The 21,983-nt window shown below is 42.5% G+C and overlaps 2 protein-coding genes across 2 annotated transcripts in view; both read right to left on the bottom strand.

The window, feature by feature from the left end:
- LOC126568039 (negative elongation factor B) overlaps positions 1-21,983 on the bottom strand; it is a 150,520-nt gene that overhangs the window by 53,128 nt on the left and 75,409 nt on the right. The window lies entirely within an intron of this gene.
- The window catches only part of LOC126568034 (insulin-like growth factor 2 mRNA-binding protein 1), a 30,957-nt gene continuing 21,760 nt past the window's right edge, over positions 12,787-21,983 (bottom strand). The window contains exons 2-5 of the mRNA XM_050224433.1: positions 15,343-15,513; positions 14,131-15,268; positions 13,895-14,044; positions 12,787-13,106 (exon numbers count right to left, since the gene is read on the bottom strand). Of these exons, the coding sequence (XP_050080390.1) occupies positions 12,897-13,106; positions 13,895-14,044; positions 14,131-15,268; positions 15,343-15,513 (1,669 nt within the window). The 3' untranslated portion in view covers positions 12,787-12,896. The remainder of the gene's footprint in view (positions 13,107-13,894; positions 14,045-14,130; positions 15,269-15,342; positions 15,514-21,983) is intronic.

Here is a 21,983-nt window from a genome sequence, read left to right as displayed (position 1 = left end):
ACAGAGCGAGAGATAAAATTAACTAAATAAACAAAAAAGTCATTCCAAAAAATAGGTTAAAGTGGGTACTGTGTTTTTAAGAACGTTTTGATGCTACTTGAAAGCCTTGATTTTCCTCAAAGTTCCTTACAAAATGAAGCCTTCTATTGTTTACTGCGTGTATTGTGTGGATAAAGTGCATCTTCCAAAGGGGGCTCTAAACCGAAACAAAAGAAAAGCTAAGAAAAGCTCTAAAAACCAGTCCCATCGCTAAAGTAGCAGCAAAGAATGCGGCCTGACCTGATTTCCTATCCCATTTGCCACTTTTGTTTTGTGAAACTATAATAAGTCAATATTAAACAATAGAGGGGGGAAAAACAAAAGCTTGGAAAATTAAATTAAACTTTAAACGGGGCCGCAATAAAGCAAGCAAAGCGCGCTAGAGGAGAATGGGGTTATGCACTTGGTATAAAAGTAAAAGAAGAACCTATTCAAACCTATCGAAAATGCAAAAAAAAAAAATCCTTCGTGTTTGTTACCTGTTCTATTATCTTCCTCTATTTTCTTATTTTTCATTTTTCATGCTGTTATTAAATGATTTTTTCGTGATTTTTGTTGTGTTTCTGTTATTATCAACTCTTATCTACACGCGCACACCAAATTTCGGCTCCCCGCGGGTGTTGTAATTCAGTCTCCTTTTTTTTGTTTTGTTTTTGTTTCTCTGTTTGCTGTTGTTCAGCTAAAAAACAATTTCGTTTTTTTCTTTTTTTTTGGTGGCGTTGAATGTTGATTGAGACTTGTTTTGCTGTTTCTAATTCACTTTTTTGCCTTTCCTTATTTAAACTTAAATCCCTAAAACAACAACTAAACTCGAACGCAGAACGGAAGCTGTATGAGCTGGATCCCCACAATTTAGCTTAGCTTTTTTTTTTCTTGCTTTTTAAATTATTTCTGTAACCAACGGACACAAAACCGATTCGAAATGCTTGTGTTATTTTCCGTTTTCTGAGGTTTTGTTTTTCGTTTTGTGCTGCTTTACTCTTCTGTTTTTGGATGTATTGATTTTTTTTTTACCTTTTCTTATTACCTGCTATGCTTACTGATTTTTCTGATGTACTTAACCTTTTCCAACTTTTATAATTCATTTATTTTCTTATTCATGCTATTTTCTTGAGTGATCAAGAGCTGAAACTAAAAGAAGAGCAGCAAATAATACGCTCCGTGAAACGCATATCGAACCCTTAAAGTGTTATACTTCATTTTCCCTCTTTCGATTGGTTACTTTTGTTTTCTGTTCCCTCTTTTTATAATGCTTTGGAAAACACATACCATGTTAGTCCTTTTGTTTTGCCCGTTTTTTTTTCTGTTGCTGTTATATAATGTATTTTTCAATGTAATTTTTTCTTCTATATCTTCTCTTGTTTCTGAACCTCTTTTTTCTTGAAACGTAACGAACGTTACAGTGTCTAAAATAATGTTCCTTTCTCTTACGTTTGTTTCTGGCTGTAGTATTTAATTTTAAAATCAATACAAATACATGCAGTAGTACCAGATGCGAAGGTTGCACGGAGGAGCAATTGTTAACCACACAGTAAAGCGAAAAGTAATGATTTTTGTTGCTTTGCTTTGTTTTATAGATAGAATAATGTAATTTTCTTTTTTGAAAGCAAAAACACCCTTCACTGCTTTTATGTGTGTGTGTGTTTTTTTTTTTCTTTAAATTGTTTAATGTTTTGCCTTCCCCATTTTATGTAGCGCTACAATTTGGGTTGAAAAATTACTTCGTTTGGCCCTTTTCCATGTTTTCCTGTGCTTTTCTGTTGGCCCGGTTTGCGCGTTGTAGAAAAGAAAACACATGAGAAAGAACTAAATTTATCAACTAACACAACTAACGTCTGAATGTAGTTATCTAGGTATTTTAAAGGTGTTTTTTTTGTTTTGGTAGAGTAGCCGTAAAACACACTCACACGGGGGTTTAAATGGTTATGATGGTGAGGAACTCGGAAGCTAGGAAAATCTCTTTTTTTTGCTATCCTTTTTGTGACCTTTTTTCGAACTGCTTTTTCATAGTTTTTCACTAATTGTTTCACTTTGTTTTCCAATAAGCTACTCCATGGGGGAAAGTTTGAGAACATTTTCACAACTAATTTACTTTTTCCATTTGCATGACTCTTACAATTTAAAGGTGTGTGTTTGTGTGAAAGCGTACACATTTTTAAAACATCTAATTTGGTATTTTGCATTGTTTTGCATGCTGTGTGTTTGTGTTTTCCATATATTTTTGTTATGCTCCTTTTATATTGTGAAATTTTATCCTTTTTTTCTTATTTGATTTTGGGGGCGTATAGTTAATTTTCTCTTTTGCTTTGTTTTTGCATTTAAGGGGAAGGATTGTTGGGTAGTTGTTTTACATGCCTAAATATTTTTTTACCATGTTTTTTGTTTTTCTTTTATATGATACTCGCTTGATACATTCTCTTGTTGAGTGTGTGTGTGTGTGTGTGTGTTTTCTTTTTGCATATTATTATTTGTTTCTCTGCCACTCCCGGTTTTATCTATATATATAAATGGTTTTGATTCTGAATTTTTCCATCTTTAAATGTCTTACAGTTTATAGGTATTCCATTCTATATGTCTAGTCTTCAAAACATGAGGTAAATGGGTTTTGCATTCCTTCCGTTTTTCTTCTCTTCTGCCACAAACAGTGTTTGAACTATTTTTTATTTTTGCATGTTTTAGTCCTCTTGTTTAGCTTTCATGTTTTGCAAACTTTACGATAGCGTGTGTCCTGCTTGCTGGCTGTTGCTGGGACAAGGTGATCATCATCGTCTACTCGTCCTTTTTTTATGAATTGCAGTGTTTTCTTTTCTTCTGCTTCCTTCCTTCTATATAATATGTTTTTGTCCACCACCATATTTCGTACCCAAATCGTGCCGTGCGTACACTTTTGAGCCGCTACAATTTACTACGCCAATTATTTACGAGCGGATGGGCAAAAGGGTTTCCATATATGTTTATTTTTTTGTTTTGTTTTGTTTTTTTTTTTTTTGTTATGTTTGGGTTGTGGTTAGCCTAGAAGTGTGTTAAGTGCTATTTTTTGCTTTGTTTAAATGTATCTTGAAACGGTTATTACAATTATATTAAATGATAAAAAGAAAGCATTACAAACTACCAAATTTTGTCTGTGCCACACATAATACGTCACATGCTGTGTTTCTCGCTTTGAAGAATGGGAAGAAACAGAACTCATTTGTTTGCGTCTTTTCTTTTTCCTTGTCCTATATATTCGCTTTCTGTTCCTCGTTGCTTTTGCTTGCTTCTGTGTGTTGCTTCCAAATTTAATTGTTATCAAGCGAATTACAATAGAACGTGTTTCTGAACAGGTTTCTAAATAATTAAATGTTTTTTGTTTGCGTGTGTGTGTGTGCTTGGGTGTGGTTTGTTATTTTATTGAATTTTTTTGGTTGCTTTTTTAATCGCCTTTTCTTATTTTCGTTTTGCTTGATTGGTTAGTATTAGATGTAACGCGCGCACACACACACACGTTTAGTTTCATAAAATTTCTTGTTTTGTTTTGACGCATTTTACAAAACTAATCATGCATGCTATGTTTGATTTTCATTTCCTTTTCCTTTTGTTTAAAGTTCTTCAATTTTCTACTTCCAGTAAGATTGATTTCCGGGCGTGGGCACGGCTGAAAACTCATAGCTTACTACAATAATCGCCAACTAAGATTAGAGTGTGTGTTGCGTTGCTATTCTTCTTCATTTTCATCTCCTGTGTCCGATCACCTTGTCTCAGGTTGTGGTGGTTATCATATTTTGTGGTTTACTTTTGTTTTTTGCTTTCCATTTACTTCTTTTATTCTTCTATGTTTTACTGTTTACTACTTTTCTTAGTTTTCATTGTTCGGAGTTTTCTTTTTGCTGCTGCTGTTGTTGTTGCTTCCTTTCTTCTTTCCTCTTCATCAATCGGTGTAGCGGTCTCTTATTATATGTTGGGCAGTGATACATCTGCGTGCCATGCGTCTTCTATTACTTCACACGGTGTGTTTTCTCGGTTCGGTTCGTTTGTCACGTTGCTTCTGCCATGCTTGTTTCGTGTATTCGAGCGATCTGGTGTTCTGGTTCTGCCGGATCACAGACTCTGTTACTGTGTGTACGAGAGAGTGTGTTTGGTGAAAGTTGTGCTGCCATTGTTTCTGCTATTTTCATCAATCGTTGACCACCCCCGGGTAGGGGGCGGGGGGCCGGATGGGCCGATCATTTATCGATATTGATGTTTTTTTTCTCTTTCCCTTTTCAGATTGCGGATTGCGGATGGTTTTTTTCTTCTTTCTCTGCTGCCTGAAGCTGGTCGTAGTTGAGTTCGATTCGTTCGTAACGCGGAGCCATAAAAGTAGAGTTTGAAAACTAATTTCACATCTGCCAATGGGTATGTGTGTGCGTTTTTTTTTCTGTTGGGAATATAGATTTTCCTTCCTTGCAAGTACTAATGTGTGTTGTGTGTTCCATTTAAAGGGAAAATCCAAAGATTTATCCAACCCAAGCTATGGCGTTTCAAATGTTGCTGCCTTGCTGCGTATTCATTGTATTTTTGCGTTTGTATTCTCTCTTTTTTCCATTGTGAGGGGAGTTTTGTGCTCTAAAGCAAAGTCTCCAAGCAAAGTGAAATCAACAAATCGATTTCCTTTGCGTGGAAAAGGTTGCAGTTTTAAAGTTGTAAAAAAAGAACATCAGATTACAGATGAATTACTGTAGATATCGTTGGGCATGTTTAGGCATTTAAAGAGTGTTTGCTGAAAAACGTGTGTTCTTGGCTGAATGAATCATCACCAAATGTATGGAGCAGCGTACGATTGGCTCGTTCTGCCTTCGATCCGAGATTATTTTGCAAAAAGGACCTCCCAAAAAAAAATATCTTACAGATGTCAGAGAATGTTGGTTTTTTGCTAATTTCTTTCCCGCTTGGGAAGACTTTTTTTTGTTTACGCAAAAAAATAAAAGAACACTTAAGGTGTGAGAGCAAAAATTACGCACGAACACAACCATTGTGTGCGTGTGTGTGTGTCAACATTAAATTTAAACCAACAAAACAAAAACAAAACACTCTTTTCCGAAAGCTATCTAAAATGCCTCGTCATATCACAACACTTGGAAAAATACTAAACACCTCACTGCCTCAAGCTTCCAAATACTTTCTCTCTCTCTCACTCTCACTTTCTCTCTCCCTCTCTCTCTCTCTCTCTCTCTCGTTTGCTCTTGCTCAATCTACACTAATCCCTTAATCTTACACGTACGCCCATAACTCTTAATTAAGCCAAAGTTTCCTTCAATTTCCGTTTCCGACTTTCACACACGCACACATACACGGGTAGAGAGGGGGTGGAGCATTAATATAACGCACCGCACCATAAGGTTCATTCGATCGGACGAACATCGTTCTTTGGGGCTAGCCAGCACCAGCAGCCCTTCCTCTTTCTCCGCACTATGCTTGGCATTTCGATCTGCATCATGTGTGTGTGCGTACGATCAAGCGTGTTATCAATAAAAATATTTTTACATCACCACGTGCGCAGCTCTTTTTTTCACGCATTTTTTGTTTGTTTCAAGGAACAGGAGTAACACGGCACAGCACCGTGTTACGCGGTGTTTACGGCGGTCCATTGACGGTTCCGAGGTAAAGTAAAACACAAAACGGTAGAGGTAGAGTGTGGCACCAACACAACTTAACGCAATTTGTACGCTCTCTACACGAGCGCACACGGTCGCGCGATCGTTGACACTAACCGTCAAACTGTCACCATCATCTGTCAACTGCTCGTTAAGTAGTCGCCTTTTTTCTTCTCTCGCACCCAACGCGGGTATCCTCGGCCTACTTGGCAGAAATCGGTGATGTAACCGATTGTTACATCACGCCGTAAGTATCATTCACGCGTTTACAAGCTTGGAGGAAAGCCTCCAAGTAACACATGAACATGATGAGCAAAACGAGATGACGTCTACTTCACGAGGTGTTTAAAGTTGCGATGACTGTTTGTAGATTAATGTCAACGACCGCCACAAGTATTTGTGTATGTGTGTGTGTGTGGGTTTGTGTTCCTTCTCTCTCCCGCTCACTCTTCCCATTGGCTGTCTTTACCTCTTTTACGAAATATTCAACGATATTATAGCCTCTAGTATTTTTCAATAAATAGTAAAGTTGTTAGCTAAATATCATCATTTCCTTGTTGCCCTTTTGTTTCAACGATCCTATGTTCACTTTTTTCCTTGCGATCAAAAGCCTTTCAATCAGCCTGAAATTTCACCAACGATGGCAATGATGGTGGCGAAAAACAACACATACTTTAATCCCTTTTTTTCTCCTTGTTTGCTTATTTTTTCTCACTTTTAACTTTGTCTCCTAATCCGAATCTCGTCCTATATATATATATATATTCCGCAAATCTTCCACTCTCTTTCGCACTCTTTCACACACATGCACTCAAACTCACTTTTTCCTCGTTTTTTTTTTTTAGTAATGTTTTAACACATGTTCCTCGTTTTTTTTTTGTCCACACGTGCTCTAAATTCTGATGGCCCGTCCCTTTACTACACACACAAACGCGCTCCAATATATAAAGATCCGTGTCGTCTCTTTTTGTTCTTCGCCTACTACGCAATTCTGTTTCTTTTGTTTATTTTTTTTTGTGTTAGCTTTCTTGTTTTCTTCCTCCGCAAATACACCGTGTATATATATATAATATATTTTCAATATAATATATATAATAAAAAAATCTAACAATTGATTTTAGTCACTTTGTCTCTCTTGTGTTTACTTGTTTTGTATCGCTTTCTCTTCTTCTTGTTCACTTTCTTCTCTTTCTTCACGACACACTTCCAATAATAACGCTCTACTACGTACCGTGCCGTCAGCAACAAGCCTCGCACAACACCATTGATAGGGAACCAGGCGTCTCCATTACGCTGTTCATCATCGGCTACTTTGATACTTGTCCGAAAGTAATTTTCACATGCACCACACCACGTTTGCCCGCTGTTTTTTTTTCAGAATTTCTCTCTCTCTCTCTCGCTCATGTTCACTTCCGTTTTTCTTTTCCATTTTAAGTGTTTTGCGCAAACCCATTTTGTTTTTGCACGTGGTTTACAATTATAAATAGTAAAAAAAAAACAAACAAACAAACGACCACAAACGTCACACGTTTCCGTTTGTTTTCTCTAGTTTGTTTCACTCTTTTGGTTTTTTCCTCTCCTTCTTCTCAGTTCAACAACATGGGTGATTTTCTTTTTTTTACCAATTAGTTCCACACACTCAAATGTGATTGCAAAATAAACTTTGCGAACCAGTTTGTTTTTTTTGCAATATGTTTTCTTTTCTCATTTCACCACGCGTGTTTTGTCCTTTCATTTTTGCATGTTGATTTTTCTCTTATAATTTTGCAGTTTTTGCATTGTTATTTCTTTTGCGTTACAGTTGTTATACTTCAGTTTGATTCGGGAATTGTTATGCATCCAAACCGGTGTTGCTGTCTGATGTGTATCCGGTCTTTTCTGTACGCTAGAGTCGCACAGCATCCTCATTTACAGCACATTATTATTAGTAGTTTACTGCAGTGAAACGTTACAACATTACTTATTAAACTAGCGACTCTCCCTCCCATCACGCTCATACGCTCCTTTTAGCTTCAAACCAGTCCGTGTGAGCTTCTTTGCATGGTTGTTTTGTGAGTGTATCTGTTTGCTTTTTTAGAATTCCTGCGCACAAGAGAAGTAATTTTATGCGTGTGTGTGTGTATGTTATGTCTTAATATGTCGCTTTTGTCCGAAACCAAAGAGTAGTTTTTTGGGAAATTTTTTGCCCACTTTTGTTTTAAAGTTGCTTGCGCGACAAATATCCATCCGACCGAAAAAAGTGTGCCAAAAAGGGGGAGGTGTTTTTTGCTGTTTGCGCATCCATGAATGAAGCCCACTCTCAACGTTTGCTTTTTCATCCTCGCATTAAAGCCAAGACCTCTTAACCGATTTCAGTTTTATCTATAAACTAAAGAAATGAAGCCTATAAACGTAATTTTTTTCCTTTACAAAAATCATCTTATATGTAGAACAAAAGATAGTAACAATTGCGCCAGATAGTGTGGATGTACCGTTTGGTTGAGAACGGTCTTAATGAAGTTGCCTGGATCAGCTGGTCGGCAGATATCAGGTCCATTTTTAGTATTCTAAGTAATCTATTGCTTTGCCTATTTCGGTTTGCATGTGTGTCAACGTTAACTTATTGTCTTGACATAAAATTACATAAATCCGTACCATCCTTTAAAGGAGTGGCTGGTGCTGGTATTATTATTATCATTATTAGTAGTAGTGTTGTGTACTTAGGTTCTGTAAACGGTGTACAATTAATGTGGAAGAATCCATTTGCAATCTAACATCTGCTTTGTTGGCTTTGTCTGTGTTGTTGGTGTGTAAATATAATTAGAAAAAAGACTATGTATGGCATAATAAAAAAGAAAAAAAAACAAAACATCAGACGCTACTAATGGGAAACAAAACTATTTTGATTATACGTCTCCTATTCTTAAAACGCGCTCACTCTCACTTAGACGACTCTCTCAAACTCTAGCTTTCGCTCTCGGTTTTGTTTGAGTAACCCTGCACAAAGTTAGCGATGCTGTTGTAGGGTTCTTCACGCTTAGTAAACAAACCAGCAATAAAGAGGTAGAGGGAGTGAGAAACTGACAGCGAGCGCGCTAGAATAAGAAATAAACAGTTACTAGAGTACACAAAAAAAAAAAACGGAGGAGTCAACAGGCATTGAATAAGGCTATAAATGGGATGATAGGGGACAACAGTTTCAACAAGTTTACGCCTATATATCCGGCTTTATGCACCACACTAGATGTACACACTTTCTTCAACAATAAGTTAAGCAAACAAGATGGCGGCAACGTTGCTGCCCGGTGCGTTACACGTGAGGTGACACTGGTAACGCACACAAAACAGACCCTAACAGACTTCCCTGAAATGAGCCGTTTAGCACATACATATTTAGTTTGTCTGTACAATGTTTCGCGGATCAGGGTTCCCCTACTACTTCCTGGCTAAGGATATGCAGGCAACCTGATCGATCGGAACTCGGGTGGCAGATAGACCGCGCACCGTTCTACACTATCACTCTCGCTCGCTTGAGGTAAGAGGAAACACACAGAAATTCGTTGCATTCCTTGACGATCGTCTTCACTTAGTTGGATTACTATACATCATCTCTTCTGTCTTCGCGAGAATCGAATAATATCGGTACTCCACGGGGAAAAGCACGGTTTGTGTGTGTGTGTGTGTGTGTGTGTGTGTCTGTTGTAATGCACTTGTTCGTGAGGTATTGTGTTGCTCCGTCTTCGCCTTGCTCCAACAAAAAAACGGTGTCCGCACACTACTGCTTCGTTTCTTGAATATAAAAAAAAAACATCAGGAAGGCTGGCGGCAGCGATTCTGGTGGCTATGGCAGTAGATTAAACGGATGGGGATTAACGTTCCGAACAGGATGATGCCGTTTCATCGTCGCGCGCACACGCACATGTTCCGTTCCTCCTACACTCTTACCCTTTTTCCTCATTCCCCTTCCTTCCCCGCCCTAACTTTCGACTCTCGTTTACGTTTCGTAATAAATAGTTTTAATAAGGCATGCACGTTACATCCAGCAGTTTGCTGCTATGGCCGCGCGTTGGCAGCAGCAAATACGTAAACACACAGACACAAACATCCAGCCATGTGTTCTCTAAAGTGGACCACATACGACCGTCCCTATCTCCTATATCTCTGCTCTGTACAGTTTCTAATTACCGCGCGACCCTATTCCGTGTGTCCTTCGTTCTTCTAATGGCAACTGCTAAAATGCGCCCCGTCACCTAACCTTCAAATTCAACGGACTGCTCTCGACTGAGTGATCAGGGTGTAGGAACAGCCTGCTTGCAGATGTTAGTACAAAAGAAGGTGGAAGATCTCGAAACACCCTTGGCGGACCTGTGCCCATCTGTCTCATTGGTATTCAGCAAAACAACAAAACACATCAACATCGGTTTTGTCCGTTTTATAAAGTCTTTGGTCAACCATCGTACTCGAAAAGGGCAGCTGCTATCGTTAAAGCACACATTTGATGCAGCAGCTGCGGCAACAGGTTCACACACTGCATTGGCTTTTCTTTTTGGCTGCAGAATAGGAGGATCATCCTCTTCCACTGCAAGCTGATTCCTGTGAGCCACGTTCGGTCGAAAGCATTCTACCTGTATGGTAGGTGAGTGGTAGGTGTCAATGGTAGAGATATATAACCAGCTTATGCCTTAGAAGAAATTAAACTCCTCTAGAGCTTGCTGGGTCTCTTTCCCTACCTAATTTTCTCTCTCTCTCTCCTTATCTCCCCTTTTATCTACAAGGGCAGTGGCACGGCTGATCGCGGCTACTTAAAAAAAAGTACGCCACACACAGCAGGAACTCTATAAAACATCAACTCACCCACTTGCTAGTTCTCCGTGGTCTCTGACATGCACAAGCAGGAATTGCTGTACACTGTAACCACTAGAACAACACAATCACGTGCCTCTCGTATCTGTCTGCTCTATCCTTCTGGCGAGTGCGTGTGTGTAGATTCTAGTGCACCACCACAACAACTCTGCCCGATTTAATACTCTTCGTCGCTTTTGTACCATTATACATCCTATACCTGCAATCCTAGAGTTATATGTATGCGCCTTTCTAGCACTCTTCCCTACGCGTTCATCCTTTTGCCCAATCACACCTTGCATCGTACTCATACATACTAGTGTGCTTCCTCCTGCCACAGCCACACAAGCACACACACACACACACACTTCCCTCTTAAAAACGAAATCTCTAACACGAACGAAAAAAAAAAGGAATTACTCACTAAAGTTTTAAATCTCTCATTGCGCGATCGTTTAAGACAAAACACGAAAACATCCCTCATCTCTCCCTCGATACATTTGACACTTAGAAAAACACAACTTTCCACTAATCCGACCACGTGCGCATGTTCCCGCGTTATCCTTAACGCACACCACTCCAATCGCTGGACGTTTGGACTGAAGAATACCTTTCTTCCCATCAACTGAATAAATTAGGGGGTACGGTTTTCAACAAAGCTTAAAACAATAGTACCTTAACCTTTCTGTCTGTCTGTGTATGTATGTGTTTTAAGCCTTTTCGCTCTCTCAAAGGATTTACTCATCGATGGCCGATCTTAATCGCTTACTGGAAGGTGGTTGTGTTGCGATCAATCTAGAAACATTCAAGAACTTCCAAAACTACGCTTTTTTGTTGTTGTTGACAATGTGGGAATGTTCTCTCTCTCTCTCTCTCTCTCTCTCTCTCTCTCTCTCTCTCTCTCTCTTTGATGATGTTGTCAGCCATTTGGTTGTTGCTTCAAGATGCTAGTAGTTGTACTTGGCCGGACACTTATTCAACACTCTTGATTGGTGCGGTGGTGGTGTACATGTTTATGTATGAGGAAGTGTGGTTCGATTTGAAGGGGTTATTCTCTTGTTGTGCTCTCTGTTTCTCCCCCTCTTTCTCTCTCTCTCTCTCTCTATATGCTAGAATTTTTGTTTATAATAGTAATCCGGTCTCGAAAGAATGAATGTTTGTATGTGGGTTTCTTTACAATCCTGTCATACGTTTCATCTGTGAGTCCGATAGTTAGGTTCTTCAGCATCCCATCTCACCTCCCCCTTCAGAATTATCTCCGTATTTTTCCGGAATTTCTAAAACAAGGGGGAGAGTGAAGTTTTTTGCATAAATCTATTTTTCATATGAATTACATACAATTTATAGTATTCGTTTTGCTCTCCTCTTTTCCTCTTTCTCTGTTAATGATCATGCCTTCGTTTTGCGTTTTTGTATTATCGGGATCCTTTTACACCAGTGCACTGCATACATGTCTGTATGCTATGTATTTATATATATATATATATATTTATATTGGTATTTTGTGAGGCAGGATGGTTTTTGAAAATTGGCTGCTACTAACCCTCCAGATGGAGTTAAATTGAGCGCTTTCTTCAACAGAGGGGGCTCGACGACGCGGTTGTTGCTACTGGGCGGAATCTAAGACTTAGATTGGTTGGCTATTTTGATTATGGTTTTCTGTGCTGAGTAGTTGGATCGATTGAAGGAAGATGCAACAAAACCTTCGCACCAGATTTTGCGGGTGTTTTCACCCTTATCCAGCGCTTAGTTGCGACTCCCTTCATCGTTCCCGTTTAAAGAGGTTAGGCATGGTGATTACCCTTGGGGCATCGTACCGGTAATGACCTCGCTTTAACTATTGCATATTGGGTGGGGGTGTTTGTAATGGAACAAGGAACAGAAAAAATAGGTAAATAGAGTAAATATAACAACATTTATAAGCTAATATATGGAAAAAAAAGGTTGAAAAAAACAACAAAAATGATCGATCGATTAGGGAGTTGTTTTGGATCAACTCCAACACCGCACTCTGACCTGCTCTCATTCTCTCTTTCTCTCTTGCTAGGTGTATGCGTAGGTTCCCGTTTGATGCATTTTTGCTAGGGCTATTGCAGTGTTCTATTATTGGTGATGTATTTGGCGTTAGGATTTGTTTTCATCTCTTCCCTTTGTTTTCGTGTTAGCATTCGCGACCCGTTTTTTTTTCTTTTAAATGGATCTTTTTATAGCTCTCCGACGCTCTCGCTGAGCGACATATCATTTCCTGCATCTTCTTTTCCCGTTCTACGCATCCTACTTGCACGACTGTAAACAATAATGATATCGGTGCTATTGGTTGTTGTTGTTGTTGTTGAAGATCTGCTGCTGCTACTATTGTTATTGTTGCCACTGGTTTTCTATTCACTCCCGAACGGTGTCTTCCGGCGCAGAAGAACATTTTGATTACGCACTTGTACTGGACGACTGTTGCTGGGGAGGAGTGGTAGTAGCGGCAACGGTGGCAGTAGTAGTAGTGGCTGCAGTTGCACCGGCAGCGGGCGTTGCTGGCCCACCGCCCGTCGTCTGGTCCTTCGCTTTCTGTGACGACTGTCGCTTGGTGACCGGGGGCGGATTCGTCGCAAGCATCATCGTACGAATACGCCGCTGTGCCGACTGTGGTGAGAGTGAAGGATTTTTTTTTAAATAAGAGCAAGCGACTAGTAATGCAAGTGTTCAAAATAACAAATAAACAAAATGGTTATCAACAAATTTTCAAGCAAAGATCCATGAGCAATTTCGTGATCCTCATCCTATAAATAGTCAGCTATTTATCCTGTTATGTGCAAAGTTGGCCATCAGCTACGGTCAAAATGATCTAGTATGTAGTGGCTGACTTCCAGGCTCAGCAGCCAGAATAGGGAGTTTCCAAATGATGATGAAATGAAGATCAAAAATATTAATCCAAAATCTTTCATGAGACAAGCTGTGTGCAAAGTTTTTTTGCGCGAATGATCTTTTTGACGAAGTATATTGCGGTAAATGTAATAGATGATCAGACCTACTAAGCAATGGTCTTTCCTAGCACTTTCTATCTTCTTCTACGAAAGTAGAGCTTGTTAGAAAAATTTGTCTTTCACAAGTTCGCGAGTTCTTCATCGATATTTTTTCGCCAGATTCCACTAGGGCACAAATAGTATCACTAGTACAAATAGTAAGCTCACTAAATTGTGGTTCAAAATCAGAATGAAATCGTACAAAGATCGCCAACTTTCTAAACATTTTGAGTTCGTTAAAAAAATTAAAAAAAAGGAGCTCAACGTCAAGATCAGGCTGATGGTCCTATCGTAACTACCATAAGACCATCCAAAATAGGATGGCAGATTTTTTGGATAATGCCTGTCGTACTTAGGATTCATTGCCTTTAACACATTAGTTGATCGATTCTAACACTATCCACTTACTTGCACACTGAAGAATGGACCGATGATGTGTACTGTCGTTTCCTCGTCCACAGGCGCGCTAGCGGTATGTTCCGGTAGCTTTATTATGCTGCCAGTGACACGCTGCAACTCACGCACATTCTGTCCACCCTTGCCAATGATTCGGCCCACCTGAGAAACATAAAAAAAAAACGTAAGACACACACATTCGCATCGCTGATATACGCGACCCACGCTACACCAAACTGTCCACCTACCTGTGCGCTTGGCACAAAAATCTCCACCGTTAGCCGTACATCGTCCGTTCCGGACACGAAACCTTCCTCGCGCATCTTCTCAAAGATCAGGTATTGCGCCTTCCACTGGGCCTCCGGTGTGCCGATAATGGTAACTTTACGCTCGGTTTGCTGTTCCTGCGGTTTGTCCGCCTCGAGCGGTGCAATCTTCACGGAAGCGCCGGAAAACCGGATAATGTTCCGGATGTGTAATCCCTTGGTGCCAATAATCGCACCCACCGCATTGTTCGGGATGTAGAGGTAGGTAGTCTCTTGCACCTCGCTCGAGCCAGGCGGTACACCGGCCGGTCCGCCTGCCGGTGGTTGATACATTGGGAAGTTCGAGCCGGGATACATACCGGCACCACTGCCACTGCTTGCGGCCGCCCCACCAGTACGCCCGGTGAAGCCCATACCATTTCCAGCGGTCGACATCATTGCCATCGGGTGCAGTCCCGGGAACATGATGCTCTGGGGCGCCAAGGCCTGCAGGTCGTTCTCATAGCTCTGGCGGAGCTTGGCACTGATCTGGCTTTCGCCCTTGGACATGTTTTCGATCGTACCCTTCACGGTAATGATGCGCTCCAGATTGAAGCTGCTGATGTCGTTGATCGAGCTGACCGTAATCTTCGTGTCCGTATCCTGCATTATCCGCTTGATCGTGTTCCCGCTCTTGCCAATGATGCGCCCGATCAGGTTGTTGTGTGCCAGGATCTTCAGGCAAATCTCACCCTTGTTCGTGCTGTTCGCTTCCTGCTGCATCACCTCGAGGATCTTCTTGCACGCCATCGTACAGTTCTCCGGATTGCCGTAGATTGTGATCGCCTTCTCGACCGACCCCACGTTATCTTTCCGGTGCACGTCGACACGCGCCCGACTCTGCTGGGTAATGTGCCGGATCGTGCTGCCCTGCCGGCCAATGATCGCACCGACCATCTCGCTCTGCACCAACACGCGCAGCGGGAAGTCGGTCTGGCGACCGGGACCACCACCGCCCGGCATGCCTGCGCCGTACTGCGACCGGTTACGCTGCGCCCGGCGGGCCTGTTTGTTCGCCTCCGAGAGTTCCACCAGCAGCTTCGAACCTTCGAAATCGACACCGTTTAGACCGGCCACCGCCCTGGAAATTGCGATACAGGGATACAGCCGATTAGTCAATCCGTTAACCGTTTGTCGACCGAAGGACACACTTACCTTTGTGCTTGATCGTGGTTCTCGTAGGTGATATGGACGGTCTGCGTATTAGGGTCTTTGCTAGTACCCGCCTCACAGTGTTCCACCTTGCCGAAAGGTTTCAGCAACGGTTCGATGTCGTCAAACTTGGCGTGCTGCGGTATACCACTGATGACGATTTTGGCCGTTGTACTGCAATGAAACAAGCGACAGAGAAAACCAACGTTAGGTTTGTACATCAACTAATGGCGAAAAAATTCAAGAACTTGGCTTACTCTAACACAAATGGCTACAAATGGCGGTAGGTCTGATCGGCGATCGCGTCACATTTACACTGGCTCCCTTTTAGCCGATCTTTGTGACGAACAAAACACACACACACACACACGCACAAATGACGTCGAGTTTCCGGTAAAGCCCGGAAGTAAACCCTCCACGCATCCGCGACACCACACAGACGGAACTGTGACTGCGACTGCTAACGAGCGTGAATGTGCAGCGATTGTAGTAATTGTAGTGGCCCACACTCATTGCAAAACTGGCAGTTACAGCGAGTGTCCCAGTCCTGCTCTCTCCCTTCCAGATACAAACACACGCACACGCATGCACACAGACCCTGTTTCCAATTACTGCTGCAAAAGGAAACGTTAGGGGAGGTCGCGAGCGTTACTACAATCCGAGGAAGACTTCTGTGTGCAGAAAGTTGTTCCCTTTTTTCTGTATGCTTTTGCATCATTGTGGGGTCTGCTCTCTAGAGTTCCAGCCTCCTGCAAAGATGTCGGCATAAACACACAAGCCATCCGATCTTTACCTAGACACATGACATCCGTTCCGAGTGGAGAGAGCACACAACAAGTCTCGGCTTTCCTCTTATCCATGCCGGATCCCTTCATAACTCCCGCCAGAGTTATGCTGCCCGCCTGCCGTTCGTCCAGCCCTGACAGCCCGCCCCGACAGATAGCCATCCCCAGGCACAAAGATGCTAGAGAGATTCTGGGAATCGTATATGAGAATATTTCTTCACAATGTGGAAAGGAAAAGGCCACCGTCACCACCAACATAATTACACCGAGAGACAGAGCAACACAAGCATTCTTGGCAGATTTGCAACAGGCTCCCAACGGTGCCCAAGGGTGGGCCTTTATGAATTGACTTTAGAGCGAAATAAAAAGAAAAAATCCCCCGTTCCGGAGATTAACATGTGTGGTACACACATCCCAAACGAAGATTTCACAAACGAACGAAACCAAACACACAAGAGGTGAAGAAGTAGTAGCAGTAAAAAACGGCCACCCATTCATAGCGTTTCATTCATCTCCCAGTGGCTCTCGGGCTGTGCGGGAGGAGAACAGCAGCTCGATAAGGTTGTTGTGCGCAATCATACAAGGCAGGAGGGAAGAGACGACAGCATCCAGGAAGAAAAGATGCGAACTCCGTACATAAGGCTTTAACACGACTCGTTGGGTGGTGTGGTTTGCCGGCTGTACCGGTTGATCTTCGAGCTGGCGATCTTGCCGGTGAGGAGAGTCAGTGCCGACGAGGAGAGCAATTTTTTGTAGATCCATCAACATTCCAACCCGGGTAACATGCATAACGGGTTCAGGGCCGGCTTGTGTGTGTATGTGTGTGTGTGTGTGTGTGAAGATCGAACTGATCGAGCTTAATGAAACGGGTTTTTCAGACACTTCTTCGAGAAGATCAGTAGAAGATACATAGACAGTTAAGAGCGATCAAGCCACCAAAACTGGATCAAGCTTTGTTCTGGCTAGAATAAGCTTTTTTCAATAGAGGAATTTTATCGTTGCTATAAGAAATCTATCGGTGCAAACCAATATTTAAGAATAACACCATGGAACACCGTTAGATTGATTATCAACCATGGTACAGGTTTTTCAGCGATAATGTGCTACTTTTCAAACCTGTTTCATCCAGCGGATGGAGAACGAATATTTGCACGTCATTTGTAGTTAGGCCGGCGGTCGACGCGATATCGGGAGCGGTCTTCACACGACAGGAACGATGTTCAAACCCCATTCCCAAATCCGAAAGCCATATTCCTATGAGCCGACGGGGGTGATCTAGTATATCGTTAAGCCATGGAGAAGTTATTATAACCTATATAAAGCCGTATTCTCAAGCTGAGCGCGCATACTGATGCCGAAAAAAATGATCCGCCAACGATCGACCGCGCACCGAGACGAAGGCGTTTGCGGTGAACTTGTTCGTGAAAAGCCCACCAGACGGCGCTGGCAGATGTTTATTGGGCCCACGGTTCCCGATGCCGGTCCCTGGGGTTTACCGGGAGACGCATGACTGTGGAAATGTTTCAAAAATAAACAAAACGTACAAAGAAAACGGACGGCTCGAAAGTGAATGAACTTGTGTGTGCTGAGCGGCGTGCTTGGCGTTCTCTTTACGATCGTGAGCGCGGCAAACAAGACCAGAGTACATCGCTTATGCATTTCCCACTTTTTCCACCTCACTCTACTTTCCCCACTTTCTTTATCGCAACATCTCTCTCGCTCTCTCTTACTCTTGCTTACTCAGTTTTCTCATCCATCTTTGCTTCAACCCTCGCTTTCACCCCCTATGGCCCGTCTACTGTGGTGTGTGTATGTGTGTGTGTGTTTGTGCGTATTATTATTACATATTAAGTCAAAGAGAGTGTGCGATCGAGCGCATGTTTGTGACTGTTGATGTCATTTCACCGCGCTTTCCCTACTTTCGGCGCGGTCTTACGTTCTACCGGTAAAAATCTGGCCCCCGGTGACTAGAATAGCCGACTTTCCACTAGGGGTCCTCGGTCGTGCTTCGCAGTGTGTATCGTACAAGTCGATCGCTAGTCTGTGGACCATTTTTGGCTTCTTTCTTTGGTTTGTCCCGCTGTTGAATGTGAAATTCCACGCGTCTCGCACGAACAGTCTTTTACAGTCGACGTACGTACGCCGGCTTGCAGAAGAAGCCTCAGCAAATCGCCCTGGGAGTCCGGGCAAAGTCTGCTGGGACGCGCGAACGAGTGATTTTCAAACCATGGTGGACGAAGACCACGGCCAAACAGCACATTCCGAATGAGCGTGACTGGAAAGGAGACGTAGAAGCATCGTTTCAGTCGTGAGTAGGGCCCCGACCAGAACGCAGAAGATCGATCATTCCCGATCTTTGTAGCCATTTGGAGAAGGGTACTATCAAAGGGGTTTTGGAATACTTTGCGCTTCTTGGACCTTCAGGTCACGGCGACTGCGACGACGGCCATGATATGTTTCGACTTTCGCAGCATGCCTCATGACGCCTCCTATCCCGTACAGATCTTCCCACTGTGCGTCCCTTACGTACTGCAGTTTCTTTAGTTTCACTTATTTACCGTTGCGAGAGATTCACATTCTCTCCACATCTTCGTTCGCAGAATTAATGGGCTTGCTTTTCTGCTTGCCGCAAATGCATTTAAAGAGTACTGTCTGTAAACTGTAAACACGTTACTTGATGCTTAATTCTTGTGTACATTAGTCTTCTGCACTTGTGCGGACATTGGAGCTCGGTGCAAGACCACGGAAGCATTCCACCAAACAAGGGCTACACCACCGGAAGCTAGGGCGTGTCGTTAGTATGCGCAATAATTGCACAAACAAACACATTAGAATAGTTGGCCGGGTATGCCACATTCCTCCACGAATTCCAATAACTAATTGGTTGCGAATATTGGCGATCGTCTCGGAATGGATAGCGCTTGCGACTTTGTGTATGGTATGTCGGATGCGTCACACCCGCAAGTGTTACTCACTCGAATAACTCAACATCAAGATATTCTTTTAGCTTTCCAGAAAGTCAGTATGACTCTTCCTTGACAGCTGTGCTTCGTAGCTAGTTAAACGTACTAGTACCGTGTGTAACTAGTAACGCAGTGTAAAAGCAAAATACGCCCCATTATTTGCTACGCCTTTGGCCTCAACAAACGTAACCTTCCTCCAACATAGGCCGCTACCGTACGTCACCAGATCGATATGGCGGATTTCCGCCATGCTAAATTTGTACGGTGTATTCGCGGCGGATCCACCGGAATCACGTTACCACGCGCTACTTTAGCAAGCAGTCACGTGTCATCGAAATGCACATGGAACGATCTATGTCTGTTGCTCATCCGAGAATAACTTTGCAATAAAAAAAAAAACCGCAACCGCCGCCCATTAAAATTCACAGCCAACACCAAGATCGCTGGTGCTCGGTGGTGACTGCCCTAAGATCAATCGTATAGTCAATCGTATCGAATCTAGCTTGCGGCGACTCCAGCACCAGAATCAGGAATGGCGAAAACTATGCGAAACCCGTTACACTGCCAAGACTCGTTCACAGTGGCGGCAACCACAAACGAATGCCACACACCTTCCCCACCTTGAAAGCTTGCGTTGCTCGTCCTGGGCGAACCGTGTAAAGAAAAAAAAGCTGCTGTCTGGGTGTGTAGTGATGCTGCGAGAGGTAAAACATAAGGTGATAAAGTTTCCCCTGCCTTGTGTTTCACAAAGAATGCACACGACCTGTTTGGAAGAAAGTTTGAGATCTTTTATTTACATCAGTGAAGGATCGTACTGTGGGAACCGTCCTGGAGTCCACGCATAATCCACATTAGCCAATACACACCATGGTTCGCCAATATCCCGGAGCTGCTTGCTCACGGTCAGCCAGTCCTTTTACATCACAGCTTCGCAGTACAGGATTGTTGCACCCGAGGGTACACTTAATGCAGACAGCTTTAAGTGCAACACCGCAACCATGTGCACCAGACTCAGTGGGAGCAAAAAGTCCCAAAGGTAAATCTTGTCGCGACGATCTGACGGTTAGGATTTGAAATGCAACGCGCATCAACGGCACTGTTCGAAAACCCACCGAAGGCAGGCAAGGCAGGCCAAAGGTGTCGGAATGTGGCGAAGCTCCCGTATCTTGGTAAGCCGTCCCAGCCGTTGTCCCAGAGAGGCTGACATACGCCAGCTTGGAATGCGCAAACAACCACTACGCCCGCAAAAAGGGTGTCATCACAAAACGGGAACGTTGGGAACGTTCGGTTGGGAGAAGGTGAAGCCTTTACGAGAGGTGTCTCTCTCCCGCCTTCGGAACAGAAGACGATTGCTTTGTGATGATGGTCTTTTGCTCATTTCGAATTCAACAGCCACATTCCATGGCCACGCCAGCGGCTAGTCGTTAAACATTTGCTATTATGTAGAAAGTATGATCCTTTTCCTGTTTTTTATGTAACATTCAATGCACTCAGTCAAAACTACTTTAAGTTTGGACCAAGCATAACATAAAAAAGGACATATTCATTACAATAATAATTTTTAAATATAACGGCGTCACTCTCAAATTTAAATAAATCAATATTAAACTAATACTTAATATAAATAGAGTAGCCCAACAAGTCAACCTAAACAAATACTAGATGATGATGTTCGGCAGAAGGACACCTGCAAGACTACGCTCCCTACAGATTAGGCTCTCAATTCGACATCCAATTGAAGGCAGGTAACGTCTTGCGAATGACGCTGAACAATCCGATCCTCAAAGCTCGAGCAAATAGTAGAGTTTACAAAACTTCGTTCACGTTATGCCATCATATTAGGCTTAAGCTTCAATTCTTGGAATAGATTTACATCTTACAGCGTTTGCTAATACTGTGCATTGCCATTGTAATATGCATTTTCTTTGTACTTGTGCGAATGGTTCAACAGGGCTGTACGCAAACAGAGGCAATCTATCGCATTTCCGCTATTCATTCTTGGTACTGTGTGAAATAACAAAGCACCATGGTGCTACCACTCCCCAGCCAATTGCCTCCAGCAAGAGAAAAATAAAACCATATTCACTACAATGTTGTCATCGCTGCTTTCGTGCACTACAATCGTTACTGACCGCGCGGTGCGGCGTGAATGAATCCGTGTAGTGGGCAGTGTGTGCAGTTGCAAAGCCACCCGACGTGTGGCTTCCCGGTGACGTTGTCGATCATGTCGTTGAACGGATCAATAGTAGTGACCTCATTTTCTCTACCGCCTTGTCAACGTAAACACACATTTCCGTCTGCGTTTATTTTTAGTTTGTTTTCTTGCTTTTGTGTAGCATAAAAAAAGCATAAAAAGCAGAAGAAAAAAAAACGCAGTGACAAACGACGAGCGATGCATTGTTGCATTGGAACTGCCAATCTCTCCGGGCTACCATACAGTCACGGCTGTGTGTGTTTGTATATAATGTATGTATATTGGACTGCAACAAAGTAGAGAGCAATTGTGCACCTTCCTCAACCGTTTCGGCTCAGTATGTGCGCGGTTGGTCATGGATAATGATCGCGCATGAAAGTTTGAAATATTTCCGAGCTTCAACAATAAGCCATCGAATAAGAGTTATTGCTGATGGTATGCACAAAACGTATAATGCAGCGTGCAATATTCGTTGATGCGCGCAGAGAAGAACGTATATCAAATACGAAGCAATTAAAGTTCATCCTCAAATGGAGGACATAACGCCAGTCAATTGCTATCAAATACGAATAAAGCTTCTTAACTGTCATTTTGAATTCAAGTTCTTCCCAGTTGGCAAGGGTTTGGAAATAATACATTGACGCAATCTGATCCCTAATACCTGTTACAGAGTTTACCAGCCCAGTTCGAATAAAAAAAAAA

The sequence above is a fragment of the Anopheles maculipalpis genome, chromosome 2RL (assembly GCF_943734695.1).
Source record: "Anopheles maculipalpis chromosome 2RL, idAnoMacuDA_375_x, whole genome shotgun sequence".
In the NCBI taxonomy this organism is placed as follows: domain Eukaryota; kingdom Metazoa; phylum Arthropoda; class Insecta; order Diptera; family Culicidae; genus Anopheles; species Anopheles maculipalpis.
Note: the sequence above shows the minus strand (reverse complement) of the source record. Positions and strands in the feature narration are given on the sequence as shown.